At 44.5% G+C, this 18052-nt stretch overlaps 1 protein-coding gene across 12 annotated transcripts in view; it reads left to right on the forward strand.

Moving 5' to 3' along the window:
• Window positions 1–18052, forward strand: part of PTPN5 (protein tyrosine phosphatase non-receptor type 5) — a 140183-nt gene that overhangs the window by 80229 nt on the left and 41902 nt on the right. For all 12 annotated transcript variants that reach the window (XM_038407609.1, XM_038407610.2, XM_043516735.1 and 9 more), the window contains 3 exons: window positions 6548–6720; window positions 7690–7809; window positions 10315–10398. In XM_038407609.1, coding sequence (XP_038263537.1) covers window positions 6548–6720; window positions 7690–7809; window positions 10315–10398 — 377 coding nt within the window. The remainder of the gene's footprint in view (window positions 1–6547; window positions 6721–7689; window positions 7810–10314; window positions 10399–18052) is intronic.

Raw genomic sequence — 18052 nt, forward strand, 5'->3', positions numbered from 1 at the left:
GTTATATACCACAGTTAGTAGTTCTGCAATTTCATATTTGAGTTCTTTCAGAACTCTTGGGTGAACACCATCTGGTCCTGGTGACTTATTACTGTTTAGTTTATCAATTTGTTCCAAAACCTACTTTACTGACATCTCAATCTGGGACAGTTGCACAGATTTGTCACCGAAAAAGAATGGCTCAGATATAGGAATCCCCCTCACTTTCTCTGTAGTGAAAACCCAGGCAAAGAATTCATTTAGCTTCTCCACCATGGCTTGTCTTCCTTGAGTGCTTCTTTAGCACCTGTCGTCTAGTGGCCCCACTGATCGTTTGGCAGTTTTCCTGCTTCTGATGTACTTCAAAAAATGTGCTGTTAGTTTTTGTGTCTGTTACTAGTTTCTCTTCAAATTCTTTTGTGGCCTGTCTAATACTTTTACATTTGACTTGCCAGAGTTTATACTCCTTTCTATTTTCCTCAGTAAGGATTTGACTTATAATTTTTAAAAGAAGTCTTTTTGTCTCTAACTGCCTCTTTTACTCTGTTTAGTCATGGTGGTATTTTTTGGTGCTCTTACTGTTTTCTTTTGGTGTTTGTTTTTTTTTAATTTGGAGTATACATTTAGTTTGAGCCTCAGTTATGGTGTCTCCATGAGGTTTGCTGGCATTTCACTCTTGTGACTGTTCCTTTTAATTTCTATTTCACTAGCCTCCTCATTTTTGGGTAGGTCCCCTTTGTGAAGTTAAATGATACTGTAGTGCAGGGATCGGCAACCTTTGGCACACGGCCCAAAAGGGAAATCCACTGGCGGGCCATGCCAGTTTGTTTATCTAAAGCGTTCGCAGGTTCACACATCGCAGCTCCCACATCCCTTGGCCCACACTGCTTCACGCAGCCCCCATTGGCCTGGAGCAGCGAATCGCGGCCAGTGGGAGCTGTGATCAGCCGAACCTGCAGCTGCTGCAGGTAAACTGGCATGGCCTGCCAGCAGATTTCCCTGACGGGCCGCGTGCCAAAGGTTGCCGATCCCTGCTGCAGTGGGTTTCTTTGATATTTCCCCTTACAAGGATGTTAAATTTAATTACATTATGGTCGCTATTGCCAAATGGTTCAGACTTGGAAGACTTGGAAAAAGCTGGAGAAGCCAGAGGTCAGTTATCAGCATCAAGACCACAGTAGAGGTTAGACAGTGCTGCCACTCTTCTCAGTGTTACCTATTAGATCTTGAAACAATGAGCAAGCAGCACAAAGAGCCATGAGAAGAAGTGAGTTTCTTGGACAAATCAGACCCATTTATAAACAGCAACAACAGGGCATATCTTACTTAATGGCTGGCCCACTGGGCATAGGACCAGTATAAGGACATTTAATTTAGCTATCTTGAGCTGTGAGATAGTGATTCATCAGTCAAATTCCAAGGGAGACAGGAATGAACCCATTTGCTAAGCAAAAAGCTTTCTGTGACACATGAATATGACAGCTGTCCTCTTCTGATGCCCCATCCCAAGAAGACCACAATTTTCCCACACCCATTACAGACTGGGAAGAGATTCAAGGTGGCAAGGTTGGTCATTGGCTTACAGGTTAGTTATCCCATTTGTTTTCTTCCTCACCTCACTGCATTTGAGGTAAGAGAGAGCAACGCAATCTCTAGATAGTGTCCTTCTAATGCTCTTAGATCCATTCCTAGCACTGATTATTTGCCTTGTTTACCTTTCTCTGTCTGGCTCAGGCTGCTCTTCCATTATGGAAAAATTCTTGCAGTTGCCAACACCTGACAGACATCTGTGTGCTTATTGAACTGAACCTCATCCCCAGGCATCACCCCTTGTTACTTGAAGACTTGAAAGGGGTTTCATTAGATTTGCATAGGGATAGTGCCAGTGGCTATCACCTGCATACAGAATTAAGATGTATATGTTCATAAGTGACTGATAGGCCACTATAAGTAGTGTAAATGTACTGAGTAGTCTCTATTTTATCACAGATTTACCAAGTAGATAGCTGGAGCTCAGTGACCGTGATTTCAACAGGTGGCTGAATTTTGACATCAGAAGATGTAGGCGTCTTGTGTGGGTCTAGGATGTTTATCTAAAACATCAGTAATGTTCCTGGCATTAAAATACTGCCAATATGTTCATATTCAGAATGCTTCCTATTATTGGCCATCTCCCTATAGGGCTAATTTTCATTGCCCCCCCCCGAAAGCAGGATAAGTAGCTTGTGTACAGCGTGGGAAGGGCATGAAATCTTTCCATTGACAAACGGGAGTCAAGGCACAATGCAGCCAAGCTGCCACTGCATGGTGGCTGCAGCTACTTCAGAGCAGTAGTAGCAGACCTGGACCATTACTCATTTTTTGTGCTGATGTTTCAGCAAGTAGATCCGTTTAGTTCATGGATCCCCCGGGCCGTACCTCTTGCTCTCCCCCAAATGTCCTTCCTTCATCCCTGTCATAGAGTGAGCCTCCATGGTATGAAGCATGAATTGGAGTTCCCCCTGCTTGATTTCTCTGGTCTTCTTGGTCTTGGTCCCCCCTGCTTGGTCTTTGGCTGCTTTTCAGACCTTCCAGCTCATGGAATGGGAAATCAAAGTTTTCTTCTATGTGCTTAGCTCTTCAAGGGAATTTAAACCCAGTCTTCCACTCCGTCCCAGGACACAAGCCCTGATATACACACTGTCTTTATGTTGCTTTATAAGTGCTGTTTTTATTAGGGGTCTATATGTTGCATAAATACAATACACTATTGATCTGAGAAGTATCACAGTCACACAAACTGTTTTAGGTTTTTGGATTTTACTGATTAAAAATCCCTTTGTAGGATTCCCCAGATATAAAATTCTCATATGTACAATATATTGGATATGAGTAAATGCGTAATGATTGTGTAAGTGTTCACATTTTTATTGGTATAGTAAATTTTATTCCATCATTAGAAACGCTGTTGTTGGTTTGTTTGTTTTTTTGCAGGGGAAGGGATCTTTATTCCCAAAATAAATGGTAAAATCTGACTATAAATGGGGCTGTAGTAATCCCTTGAGCATTTAGCATCCATCCACTGGAGAGGGCACAAGGTTCCTGATGAAATGGAAACTACAGTATGTGTGGCTCGGTAGGGTTTGTACTTTTTCCACAGAAACCACTAAAGTAAAAGTTGAATGTCAGACCCTGGGAGTTCCCTGCTGATTTGTACACACTAATATAAGTCCAACACTGTACATCTGAAACACTTATCCTCTGAATCATGGCACATATGTTTGTTGCCCAAGGCATCATTATCTCACTCATCATTACTATAGCTGTCCTTTAGCATGCAGTCAGGGTTCTAGTACTCTAAAGATTCAGAACACTATATATATATTTCTCTTTCTCCTAACTATCATCTTATCTATCTATCTATACGCTCAGAGCAAACGCTACAGATACAGGGTGAGCAATAATGAAATCCTCTGGATATACAGCTTTAAGGCATAAACTGACCACTGATTGGTGAGGTGAAGAGGAAACGTCTCCTATTGGCAGAGGATCTGTTACCGAGTTTCATGCTACTTCCTCTAAAAACATCTTTAAACATCTGGAAGCCACTTTCAGAAGCAGGATAATGGATTAGGTGAACCACTGGTCTGATCCAGACTGGCAATCCTTTATTGTAAACTGCAGGGATAGTAGGTTAGATTGTGGCATTAGATGATGCTTTATCTGTTTTGATATTTCAAGTTGCCTTATAAGCATAGGACTTGTATGCCTCCACCCCAAACGCCGCTTTGCCTCCAGCATTTATAATGGTGTTAAATATGTAAAAAAGTGTTTTTAATTTATAAGGGGGTCGCACACAGAGGCTTACTATGTGAAAGGGGTCACCAGTACAAAAGTTTGAGAATCACTGCTTATAATGGGATTAGACTATGACTCAAAAATGATTTTTTTGCCAGAGGTCTTCGGCAGCACGCCAAGTCTTATGGTGTCTGAACCTCAATCTGTGTGAACCAGGAATCCAGGAGGATTGTGGACTGCCGCCAAAAACAGCCAAACAAAAATAATAGGTTTTGGTGGAATATCTTTTACTAACATTGCACACAAACTATGTCAAAAGAACCATCAGGTTTCAAAGTCTGGCAAAGTAGTTAGGGAATGCCACAGTTAGGTTGATTGTGCACCCTTAATCATCTCTTTTGTATGCATGTGTTGTAATAGTCTTGTCCAACATCACATAGGTAGTCTGTGGCAGAGCCAGGAATAAAACTCAGCTTTCCCAAGTCTCAGTCCAGTGCCTTAACCCCGACATCCTCTCTCTCTTTTTGCAGCTGTGTCTCATTCACTGCTCTTTCTGCCCACTGAGGCAGGGGTCCTCTAGAACAGGGGTTCTCAACCTTTTTCTTTCGAGGCCCCCTCAACATGCTATAAAAACTCCATGGCCCACCTGTGCCATACCAACTGGTTTTGTGCATATAAAAGCCGGGGCAGAGTTACGGGTATCAAACAGAGCAGTTGCCTGGGCCCCACACCACAGGCGGCCCCCAAAAAGCGACATTTTCCAGGCTTCGGCTTCAACTCCGAGTGATGGGGTTCAGGGCCCTGTGCTTCAGACCCATACGGTAGGGCTTTGGCTTTCCGCCTTGGACCCCAGTGAGTCTAATGCTAGCCCTGCTTGGAGGACCTCCTGAAGGCTGTTTGTGTCCCCCCAGGGGGCCCCGGGCCCCTGGTTGAAAACCACTGCTCTAGAGCAAATGGAATGAGACCATGTAATTAAAGACTGTCGTCACCTGGTCAACACACAGATTAGCACTGGGTTAATTAAAGGTGTGTTTTAAAATGGATATAGTTAAATCAGCACAAAAGCTTGCATGGATGCTTACATTGGTTTATATAGGTTTATCTGCATTTGGTATACTTTCTCAAAACTGATTTTAATTTGAGTGGTGTAACTTCTTTGCATAGATAAGGCTGACCTTAATTCTGGAATTTTCTAACATCTGGCTTCTTGACTTTGAAGTCATAATGTTATTTTAAGATATATTTTGTATGTAATTTCCTAGGTTTTTATATAGAAAACTGGAAAATAAAAATATCCATTCTCTGGTACCATATTGGCTCCTACATAAGTCATCAGCAGGGTTTGAACCTACGAGTTTTAGGTGAAATCAGTGGGAGTTTTATTAATGTGAGAAATACAAGGCTGTCACTTTCAGATGTGGAACACCCCTTGCCAGGTGCTGAGCACTCTTAGCTCGAAGTGAAGTCAGTGAGTCATTAAGGGTGCTGAGAATCTGATAGGAAATTGTCAGCATCTCCCTAACTCCTACTGATTTCAATGGGAGTTACATGCCTAAAAACCTTTGATCTGGGCTCATCTCTTGTTCTCTCAAACAGGCACCATAAGATCCACACTGTCCTTCACTTGAATAGGAGAACAGCAGCCAGATAAGGGAGAATAAGAAGCCTATGGCTCTGTCCATCCACGCAGTATTCTGTTTTAAAAGGGAGATAACATGCTTCTATAAAGTCTTATCTTCTGTGTTTAAAGTCAGATCCTCAACTGATATAGATCCACTGTTCTATTTACTTTAGTGGAGCTGTGGCCAATTGACACCAGCTGAGGATCTGTCCCAAAGTTTGCAATTTTTGGATCTTTAGAAAAATAAATGATGAATGATGATGCATCCTGAAGGAATCTTAGCTCAGCAAACACAATGATAGCCCTTCTGTGGCCATTATCCTATGCTGGTGTGCTTGGCTTAGAATTTGTTGCCATGGCTATGGTCTTGGTCACAGGGCAATCTTTGGGCTTGACTCTCTTCTAATGTACACCAGTATAAATTAGGAGTAATTTCATTGATGTTAATGGGCCTGATTTCTTGCTGCTTCACAGCCTGTGAATTCAGTTACACCTATACAAAGTGGGGATAAAATGCTACTATTCTGTGGTTAGACAGTCAGCTGGTGTAAATTGGCATAGCTCCATTGACGCCAATGGCACAGCACCAATAGTAATCAGCTATCAGAGCAAAATCAGACCAGTCTATTTATTACTTTTACTAAATCTAGAGGTTGCTACCAAGATCAAGGTCTGTGTTGTGCTAGGAACGGTACAAATATATAGTAACAGACTGTCTCTGTCTTGACATCTTGCAGTCTAAATAGACAGGACTGGCAATGGGTAAGAGGGGAAACAGGCAGAGAGAGATTAAATGATTTTACCCAGCATCATACAGCAGGTGAGTGGCCAGAGCTGGGAACCAAACCCAGGGCTCCTTAGAAAAAAAATGAAGAAGAAAAGAAAGATGCAGCAATGTAAATGAGAATTTATTAACAACAAAGCCCCAGGTTCCGTTACTACAGAAATAAAAGAAAAATAATTTATCCACCCACGCTTACTTTTTCTGACGAAGGTAAGTGAATACTGCTGTACTAATAGAGTGTGACGCTTGAATCTCGAGCTGCACTTACTGATGCAGAACTGAGAGGTAACCAGCATCTTTACAAACATAATATTCCTCAAAGCCTCCATGACGGCTGCAGAGTTGCACTGCTTTTCATTCCCTGCACATGTAATTTGCATTTGAAGGTCTCTCCAAGCCAACAGTGATGGAGTCAATTGATGAAGCTGATGGACAGCAAAGTGGGAAGGAACAATCCCAGAAAGCCTTACCAAGAACTCTGCAGCATGGCTGGGCTGCCTGGTGGAACGGATTAACAACAGGAGGCGGTGTATATTTGTTCGCCCTCTTGCAGATATTGGTAAGGCACTAGCATACTTTATAACTAGCTCAACATGAAATCCTAATTTTTAAAACTGTTCTTGTTGTTAGAGATTTCAGTCATGTATTGTCGTGTAATTCCCAGCTGGTGTCAACTGGCGTAGCTGCATTGAAGTCAATGCTACACTCATCATTACTACAATTACTATGCATCACAAGCCACCCTCGAAACCTTAATTCTGCCCCTCTGCATATGCCAGCCTTCCATCGCCCCCTTTAACCACCCTTCTGCAAACACCCCTTTGCCAGACTGCCTTCTCCCAACACAGCCAACTGCTATACCAAACATCTATAATGTTGGGGAAGAATAATCTGGTTAAGAGTGCGTGCAGAACAGGGTGGGGTGGGGATAGAGTTAAGATTGTGGTGCATGGTAAACGATATGGTAATGGTAAGGTTTGTGCTTCTGTGTGGAGGAGTAAAGGGTATGTACATGTAGGTGGCTTAACTCTTCATTTTCTTTTTGGGGGGGTTGGTGCCAGCCATGTTGTGAGTAGCAATCTTAACTGCTTGAAATGAATTTTTTGTGTGTATTAACATATATATGTGTATATATCTATATGTATATCTGTCTTGATATAGCTATAGCTTTATACATTTATAAGATTTGTGTTGCTGTGCATTTTATGCATTCTAATAGCCTTCCATTAAGAATTCAAGAATAAAATGCTCTTTCTCTTTATTCTCTTAGCCAGATTTTTATTGGTGTAAATCAGTGTCACTCTGTTGAGCTCAAGGGAGCTACACTGGTTTACACCAGCTGAGCATCAGGCTCTCTGTCTTTTTATTCTGATTAAGCTGCAGCATAGAAAATACCTGACTTCTTAAAGTGAAAATGATGATCAGCATAAAATCAATGAGAACTAAATTAATTAATTATGCAGTCTTGAAATGAAAATGAATGTTTGTCTAATGAGGAATGCTTATTATGTATTATCTGATTGCATAGCTTTTCTGCATGATGTTATGGTACAGCGGTTTCGGGACAATCCCAACAGCTCAGAATGCCTTTGACCTGCTGTCCTACTTGCTAACACCATTTGAACAGTTTATCTCAGATCCAGGAGAGGTAAGTTTGCTTGTTTCTCTCTATTGAAGTGCAGGGCTAAGGTCAATAGCCTTGAGTAATAATTTTGGTATCTTCTTGGATTAAATGTATAAAAATATGTACTTTATTAAAACCTGGTGATTGCTGTGCTATGTATCTGCTCTGGAATGGAGAAGAACTTTCTCCGGAAACAAACGTATATTGAATTAGTCTTTAAATATCCAAGGCCAGATCTTTTTGGCTCTGCTATTAAATCAGAATGTAGACCTTTGCACCTGCTTCACAGAGAAGTAAAGATTACATAGGGAGCAAGGCAGGGGAAAATCAAGCCCATAAGGTTTACTTCACCATAAGGGAAGGGCTAGAACTCAATTTATGAAGGCAAATAAAATATCTTAGATTCTGCAGTAGCTGATGGAGGCTCACAAGACTCACCAGAACAGTTTACCCACTCAATTCCAGCCCTCATTTAGAAACATAGTGGGCCAGAATCTGGCCTCGGTTACCCCCATGCGTCCCCATTGGAGAAGATGAATGTAACCTATGTAATTTCATTAGAAATGTGTTTTAAATCATTAGCCTCATGATAAATAAAAATAATTCTCCTGATTATTTTTTCAGAGCATTTTAGGCTGTGTCTACATTAGAAAAATTTGCATTGGCAAAACTATACCTATGAAACCTCCCCAGTGCAAACTCCTAGTGTGTGACACCACTCTAATGCGGGATTTACACCAGTGTGACTTAATCTGGTGAGTTACCTGTTTAATTACATTGGTGTAAATGTCTCTAATGTAGACAGAGCCTTAGGGTGCATCTACACTGCAGCCAGAGATGTGATTGCAGCATGGGCTGGTATACTTGCACTAACTTTAGCTAGCATAGCTAAAGCACAGGCTAACAATGAGAGCATGTACCCAGGGTTCCTAGCATGCTTGTACAGCCCATGCTGAAGTCCATGCCAATGCATCTTTGCTGCTGTATTTAGCCATGCTAGCTATACCAAAGCTAGCACAGGCATGTCAACTTGTGCTACAATCACACTGCCAATTGCCATTTAGGCACCTCCATATGGGTCTACAGTGATCAGCACCTTTGAAAATCGACAAAAATATTTACCATGTGGGTGTTCAGAGTCATTGTGCATAACTTTTCCAGTAGTAGCTGTGCAATGCATATAGGAGATCTGACTGCTTATATCAGGTACTTAAAGTACAGTGGAGACTGCTTTCGGTGTTTGTTTGTGAACTTGGATATTACCTGGCCTTTTGTTTATTATAGACAAGTACTTTTTATATGACTTTTTCTCAGTTGGATTCATTATGCATAATTAAAACTCCTCCTGCAGCAGGAGGCACTTAAATTATCTGCATGTCATTTGCAGTGTAATTTGTCAATCACAAATTAATTGTTCAGCCCAGAAATGTCCTGACTTACGTGACTTTAAGTAAAAGTAAACATAAAGCAGGTTGAGTATGGAGGAGTGTGATTCTCAGAATGCAGCACAATGGGACGGCAAGTCTGAAAGTACATTCACCTGCAAAAAAGCCCAGCACACCTCTTCAATTTTTGAATAGAAACATTTGGTAGACATACCTGGTCTGTTAAATATGTGTACATAGAGATTTCACTCCATTTAATAAAGTTATTAGAAAAGACATAGGTAGTATAATGATGCTTACTCTGTAATATGGTAGCATCCTGTTAAATAGAAAGATCTGATTACTATATTCCCATATAAAGTGTCTCTAACAAAAGCTAACTATTGCAATGGTTGTTTTGTTTCTGGTATTTACATGGCAAGAATTTGTAAACCTATTAAAACTTCCTAAATAAATAGTTTAAAAAAATACTACAAGTTTGCATGCGCACAGATGGTCATGTATATCATTGGTTATTATTTATTACAACACCATTCCCTTGCAAAAGAAAGCTTTAAAACAGTAAAGAGGAAGCAATCTGCTAACGTTCAGGAAAGTGACTCTTCAGCCTGGATCTCTTTAGCTGTACTTAATGAGCCAATTCTGTAAAAGCCTGGCTTTATTGAAGTCAGTGGGAGTTCTGCCACTTGCTTCAGCGGGGTCAGGATTTCATCTCTGATCTTTTGGCACTTCCGTACTGGGCCAAATCCTGCAGTCCTTACTCAAGCAAAACTCCTGTAGAAGTTAGTGGGAGTTTGGGATTTTGTTCCCATTATTGACTGTCATACTGAGTGAAAGTCACACCTGTACAGAGGGCCAGCGTGAGGCCTATGCACTACTTACTGCCAACTTAAGACCTGCAGATAGCACATCGTGCATAGGCATGGATTTTGCTCATGGTGCTGTAAATAGACATAGCACTTTACATAACATGTAAAAAAACCCAAGGTTTCTGGATCATAGAGTTTATGCTAAAGAAACATGGCATTAAAAAAAAAACTTGTGAAATGAATATCAAGAACAATAAGTTGAATTTCTCACATGTTCCCTTATGTCCTATCCCTTAATCGCTCTGTGAGTTGTTGTCATTTCTGTTGTTTCACAGGATCTGACCAGAGTTGGAAGCATTGCGATGTTATATTTCCTGCTGTCCTTAGTTTCGCTAGGATTGTTACTCATAGGAACTCTGGTAAGCGACCGAATTAGAAATCCAATGTTCTTACTGAACAGCGCTAAATCGATTCACACCCTCTTGCAGTGTGTTCTTACAGGGTGTCTCATTTACTCTGAGTTGTTTGATTTCAAAATAATACCTCTGGGCTATTTCCACATAATTACTGCACACTTTATGTCGCAAAAATGTGGAGTGCACTTTTCCCTGTTCGGTTTCCTTGATGAATGGTGATTCATCAGATCCCTTTATTTCCTCCAGGCGCAGGTGGAGAATGTATTCTTACATTGAACAGGAGGGTGGAGTCCAGCAAAAGAAGGATCTAATCTTACTGCCTTAGCAGTGAATTGCAAAGCACCCATTAACTCCAGTGGCAACGGAAGCTGTCCCATAGCACTGAAGAGATTTGGGACTGTATGCACCTATATATGTAGGCCAAGGGCCTACCTGCTTAGTAAGATCAATCACGCCCCTACTGTTAACGTTCTGTTTGCTCTCAGTCAGCTGGGAACAGAGGGAGAGTACCCTGCCCTTCTCCACTGGTGTAGCTGGCATGAAAGCATATGCTGCCTGAAAAATCTAGGAAGAAGTCTTTGTGATTCAGGGGACTCCAATCACACAACGCAGGGTGCCAAGGCCCTAGTATATTTTTATGTTGGAGATAGGGAATGAAATTCTTGAAGTAGCATTTACAAATATGGAAATGCTGATAACTATGATCTAGTGCCCTTTCTGTAATATACCTTCTGACTGCCCAGGAGGTAACAACAGTTAACATGCATGTGGTGTGCGTGAGTAAGCATTGTAATGCAGTGTATACCATCGTTAAGTTGACTCTGGGGCAATATGCTGCTGAAAGGTTCTGCTTAATGTATCAGGCTGAATGTGTGCTTTTTAAAAGCATGCAGAAAGCACAGTAAATTGGTGTTAATACCTCCATTATTCTGATCACTAGTGTGGGCAGTGAGGTTAGCCTGGCTGTGTAATTTTCTACTTTTTTGATGCCGGTGTTCTTTAGCGAGCTGTATTGTGTCATCAAATAATAAACTTCTGATGAGTGGTGCAATTGCACTTATTAAAGTACAAGAATTGGACTTTTCATCTTCTCTATGAACTGTGTGAAGTTAAGGCAGTTTTACAGGGAAACACTCCAAGCTGCATTATGAGGTAAATCAGAATAACCTAGGGTTATTTCCCTAGGGAAATGTATCTAACCCGTTTGTAGATGTGTTAGAACGTTATGGGGTGCCTTTATAGTCAAGTAATTTATATCACATGAGTTAACTCTAAGTAAATGTTCACTATGCGCAAAAATTCTGATCTCATTTTTACTGCTGTAAATCAGTGTTAACTCCATTTAAGCTTAGTTACTCCTGATTTACACCTGTGTGAAGGAGAGCAGAATTTGGTCCAATGCAGTCACTGTAATGTGTTGAAGTAATCTGGGACTTTTGTGTAACAAAGCAATTTCAAAACAGAGTCTCGTGGTTTACTATAAACGAGATGGGAATCCTACAAGTCTGCTGTGAATAATGGGCAGTGCATGGTTACTGCACGGGGCTGAATTTCACTGTTTGCTCAGAGTACTCGACAAACACAGACAAGTCACAGAGCGGCTCTACCTACTGCAACTCCTTCTCATGCCAGGTCATACGGGTTTTACAGTTTGAACAAATCTGTTGTTACAGGCATTTGCAGAACAACATCATGGAAATAAAAAGCTTACTTACCAAGAAATGTGAAAATAATGCACACAGTGGAGCTTGGCAGTGTTCCTAGAACCCCAGCTTGTAGGAGAATGACAGTTTTATCAATTGGTTTTTCTCTATTTCCCCCCAGTCTCCTCTCAAACTAGGCTCTTTCGATTGCTTTTTCTGTTTTTTTAACCATGAACTTTGCCTAGAAGGGATTTGCATAGGATGAAGGCTAGAAGGCGACGTTTTCCAGACAGAGAAGTGCATTTATGATGAGATTAGTTTTGACCAAAGAGAGAATCCTGCATACTGTTCTCCTGAGAAAGGGAGAGTGTGATGATCTTTAAAATTCTGGGGCCTGATCCATCCCTGCACTGATGCTAGAGTCAAAGTACTGACAGAGGGGAGGCAAATTATGCATCCCCTTTTCAGGGGCTGCCCTAATTTATGCCCCTGCTTCACTGGCATAGGCAGGGGTGTCATATTGCCCGAGTGCAGGTCTGCCCCAACATGCCTCCTCTTGCCCTCAATCCAACCTTTCCACCTCCAGCCCAAGCTTGCCCTAGAGTACCCCCTGTTTGCTGTGGAGTCATCGAAGATCTGGCAAAGCTGACTGTGCACCTAGCATACAGGGTCCCTGCACTGGGGGTATTCCCAGAAGAATGCACCTCATGTCTTCCCTGTGGCCTCTTTGTAGTAGCACCTCTCTAGCACAACAACAAATTGGGCACCTAGATTCTCTTGAAGCAAGGTTTATTCAGCTCTTCCTTCTCTGCAAGGTGGTAGATAAACTGAGTGCAGGCTCCTGCGCGTGGGGGGTATCTTACAAAGTACACCTTCAAAACTGAGGTCCTGTCTGCTCTGTGTGCACATTAAAGATTGCCTGAAATCCAGAGCCCAGCTCATCCCTATGGAATATTAGAGTTCATAACTCTAGAAAACGTGCCTTTATTCATTGTGTAAGTTATGATGCCCTTTCCTGGGAATCCTGGCTGTGATGCATTGTTACTAAACACGGTGATTCTCAACTGTGGACATGGACCAGCTCTAACCTAATGAGTCGTGACTGGGGCTTTTGTAACTGGTGCTGTAGGCTTCCCTCACTACCTGAGGGCTAGATTGTGCCCTGATGCTCACCCCTGCAGAAAAGACCAGCGCAAAAGCCTCTAGAACTTAAAACCAGGGTTACAATTTTCCAAACTGACTTGATGAATTTATCATTTATTAATTTAGTTAAAATTCTGTTAATTTTAAATGTAATGTAATTTCCTCTAGTCGCTTCATGATCCTTATTCCCCTCATGCCTTTTCAGCATCGAAGAAAGCGCCTTTGTTTCTAAAGCAAGTCTTTGTGTTCCTTTGGTTTTCCAGCCTATTGAACCACTGACAAACTCACCCCTACCTGGTTGGTCAGCTCTGCACAGGAGCCCATCGTGCTTAAGAGTTGCCTAGGCCTTGTGCAGGGCCCTCTGCAGAGGTGAATTACAGATGCATGCACACACACACTGCCTCTGTGCAGTGACTGGGCACTTTCATGTTTCCTGTAGTGCCTGCAGCATGTGAATGGCTCCATACAAGTGCCCTGGCAGAGACATCCCAGAGGGGGCAGCGGGACAGGTATGCAGCAGAGAGCAACTGAAAAGTCGTAAAAAGAAAAGGAGGACTTGTGGCACCTTAGAGACTAACAAATTTATTTGAGCATAAGCTTTCGTGAGCTACAGCCAATGCATCTGATGAAGTGAGCTGTGGCTCACGAAAGCTTATGCTCAAATAAATTTGTTAGTCTCTAAGGTGCCACAAGTCCTCCTTTTCTTTTTGCAAATACAGACTAACATGGCTGCTACTCTGAAACCTGAAAAGTTTTAGCGGTGGGCGATCTGCGGGACTCAGAGAGGAATTTTGCCTTCCTGAATTGGGCTGGCTTCACATCAGCTCCAACATGGGTTTAAGGCACAGCAGAGAGCCCTTAGTATTAAGCTTGTGACTGTGGAGTTTAGGCTGCTCATTAGCATATGGAGGGCGCCGCAGGTCAGTACGCCCTCTTCCAATGGTGCTTCTCTTGCTGTTACGCCGTGTCACTCCAGGGCGTCCTCTTCATGACACAGCCCTCCAGCTGTGTCACCATCTCTGCTTTCCCCTTGTGGGGTTTAGAACAACTGTCCAGCCACTTCCCCAATGGTGAGTGGGGGGACCGGGACTGCCCACTACTCCGGGTCCCAACCCAGGGTCCCTGTAGATGGTAGCCATGTGTGGCATCCCCTCCAGCTTCTCAGTACATTTTCCTGGGCCACTTCCCCACAGCCCCAGCACCTTCTTTACCTCATGGCCTCAGCATGTCAATCCTAGCAGTCAGCCAGGAGCTCCATCTCACTCCCTCGTTCCCTGCCAGCAACTGCTCTGTCCATGGTGGTAGCTTCCATCCACCTGCTAGGAACCAGTCCTCCCTCCTTACTCTCCACACGGTGATTGACCCTGCTCTGCCCTGTGCTGCTTCTTATATGGGCCTGCTGGGCCCAGATTGACTGCCCCAAACAGCCTCTCTCCTATTGGTTGCTTCCCGCGCAACCTCCCTAGGGATCTACTAACCCCCTACATGCCAGTGTGGGGCAAATGCCCAATCACACACCCTCACCCTCAAGCCTGAAACTCTTGGGGGTAGGGATGCCTCCTGCCCTGCACCTGCCTGAGCTGCACCCGCAGGTTATCCCTCTCTTGCTCTACTCCCCGCAAGAGGAAACACATATTTTTCCTTCTCTTCTTTAGCCTACCGTGCCTGGTCCTTTTGGAACTCTGAGTTCCTCTTCGTTATTTACAGGGCTTCCTTAGATCTCTGCAGAGCCTGCTCAGTAGCTATCAGTCTCCCCCTTAGCTCTTTTTACCTGCCTCGCAGATCCCCAAGCACCCACTCCTCCAGGGTCTGAGTCCCTACCACAGCCTGTTCTGCTTCAGTGAGGTTCCCTTATCTGTTTGGGCCCTTTCTGTCCCAGTCATCTTATCCACTTCCTCCTTATCCCACCTTGCTGAGTGTGAGAGATGACTCCCTGCCAAGAACACATGGGGATTGGCGGAAGGGAGCTGCAGAGACACATGGGGACGGGGCAGATATGCCTGACTAATTGGAAGAGGCTAGGGGTCAGCCAGGATCTGCATTAGTGAGGCTCCCCAACTCCCTAACAATCGCCCCCCTCAAAAATGCTACTGTTCAAGTGCTTGCTCATGTCCATTCCATATTAGGTATGTGTGTGCTCGCCACATACACCAGTGCCCAAAGTTTTTCCCTCAGCAGTATCTGTAGGGAACCGGCTCTGGTGCCATCTGGAGTGGCGCCCCCATGGCACAGTATAAGGGACACCGCCGGCTCCCCCCACCCTCAGTTCCCTCTCGCTGCCAGTGATTGTACTGGAACGTCCACTGCTTCGGATAGCGCTGTTCCATTCTCTGTTCTTACGAATTTTGAAAACCTGTAATATAGTTATATATAGTTTGTAGGTTATTAGTTACCCTTAGTAGTAGTTCTCAAACACTTCATTAGTCTTGAACAGGACTCAGCCAGGGGATGGGGCATGCCCTGGTCCCCAGGCTTTAAGCCCTGCAATCGCTACAAACAGCCTATGTCCATCAGTGATCCACATACCAGCTGCCCAAGGTGCTTAAGCGAAGGGCATATAGTGACAGGTGCCATATCTTCAAGTTCTTTAAACCTAGGATGAAGAAGAAGCACAATATCTGTCTGAAAGCGCTCCTAATAGAGTTGGCACTCACTCCGGCACTGGAGCAGCGGTCTGACTCTGCACCGAGCACTGCAGCCTCTGTACGCAGTGCTCCGCCAGCATTGTCCACAAACCAGCACTGGTCGCCCTCCACGACTCCAGTCAAGAAGCTGAAAAAGACTGAGGATCTCCTACCTCCCATAAGAGAAAGGAGAGGGCAGGGGGCGAGCCATGACCTGTGCTGGGCAGCTCAACCGCCCTCTTCGGGAAGTCAAGCCCCAGCTCACGTCGAGCGGTGCAGCCCATCCCAGGCCTTGCCTGCGACTCCGGATAGCGGTGCGGGCTCTGGCCATCTTCAGGTGCCGTTGACACCCGAAGCCCTTCAAACAGCTCAGGAGATCCTGATGCTCCCAGTGCCACCCACACCAGCTCCAGCAGTATCCCGGTCTGGGAAAAAACCCGCTTTGGGACCTATGCGTGTGTCCCCGCCTCAGCAGCACCGTTCCTCATTGAGAGGGGCGTCCCACCATCGTTCGCCTGCCCGCAGCCGCCACACCTCAGGACTAGAGAGGCAGGCTCAGCAGGTCACCAGTCGAGATGTACCTCGCCGGTAGATTGGCACACACCAATCTGAGGCACACATCTGAGGCACACACCATCCGGCAAGAACTTCCAGACTGTCCCCGACTGTCTCCGGGGGCCCGGTACCAATCACGGGACCGATCAAGGATCAGAGATCGCAGATTGCCGGGCCATCATTGTCTGTCTCCAAGCAGTAGGTCGCCCTACTCAGGAAGATCCTCCTGACAACTGGCCCATATTAGCTCCCGATCCCATTGTACGTCCTGGTACCATTTGAGTAGCATGAGGCATGGATTGCTGGGTGTCCGATGCAGATCTGCCAAAAGCCATGGGTCCCCGAGATCCCGAACAAGACGCCCATCTCACTCAGACAGTCAGCTTCGGGACGCAGTGATTGGCACCGGTTGGACAAGAGCCACCGCTCCTCCCAATCCTGGTCTGTCAGTACTGACTACTCTGTTTGTACTTCCATCTTGGAGCGAGGTTCCCTGCCCATGGGACAAGCCCTGCTACCTTCAGGGCTGCCTAGATCATCAACATTGAAACCTGTCTCATGGCCCCAGGCGGAGTGGCCAGCGCCATGGTACCCATGGAACCCGTGGGGGTTCACCCAGCCTTCCCAGGCTGCCTGATCAGCGTTGGGAGCCTCCGAGAGGCCAGCGGCCTCGGTATCCCATCCCCCTCCGGTGCTCAAGGCTTTGGGTGGTAAGATCCCACAGGTCCAGGGGGACCCAGGAGAGGAAGCTGCTGGACCACCAATGGACATGGAGGTTCTTGTAGCATCGGCATCGTCCTCGTTGTCGCCAAACGAGGCTATCACGGGGTCCCCTCACCCAGTTCCTCAGGATGACGCCCAAGGTGCACCAGGAACTTTTGAAGAGGGTCACTTCCAACCTGAGGCTTCTGGAAGAGCACTTGGACTCTCTGTTTGACATCCTCTGCTCCTCAGCTCCTGCCAGAGTGGCCCTACCCCTTCATGAAGGGGTTTCCAAAATCACTAATGCCGTGTGGCAGTCCCCCTCTTGGGTTGGGGTGCTTATGTGGGCAATCACATGGCATGAGGCATCTGGACTCTATGGGAATCCAGAATGTATATCAATGCATTAAAACTCCAGGCAGACTGTTTAGCCTGTGACGCCTTCCTCCCACTAATCCAATCCAGATGTTGGATAATATGACAGTGATATTTTATATAAGCAGGAGGAGCGAGGTTTCTCCCTCTGTGCATAGAGGCAGTCACCCTCTAGAATTGATGCATCAGCCATCACATAACCTTGTCAGCAGTGTATTTACCAGGGGTGCAAAACTCCCTAGCGGACTGCCTGAGCAGGTATGAGTAGGTCTCATTATGACCCCACCCTACATTCATACCTAAAGTAGTTTCCAGGTTTCATATGATAATTCACTTACAAATATTTTATTCCAAAACCCCATGTCTCGCATGTGGAGAGACAGCTGCATTTTCTAGAGGTCTGAAGGGCTTTGGCCTTTGCAACTGCAAAGAACAACGGATGTTTGAAAGGCACCTAAACTGTTTGTTTCCATAACAAGAGCCCAAGGGGTCAAGCTATATCGATGCAGAATGAATGAATTTCAAAATGAATCTCAGATTTATTATCCTTTTGTAACCAACTAGCTCGTATTCCTCCTCCCTAGAGAGAGAGGGCTTAAGTAACCTCCATTTCTG

This window comes from Dermochelys coriacea, chromosome 6, assembly GCF_009764565.3.
Source record: "Dermochelys coriacea isolate rDerCor1 chromosome 6, rDerCor1.pri.v4, whole genome shotgun sequence".
Classification (NCBI taxonomy): Eukaryota; Metazoa; Chordata; order Testudines; family Dermochelyidae; genus Dermochelys; species Dermochelys coriacea.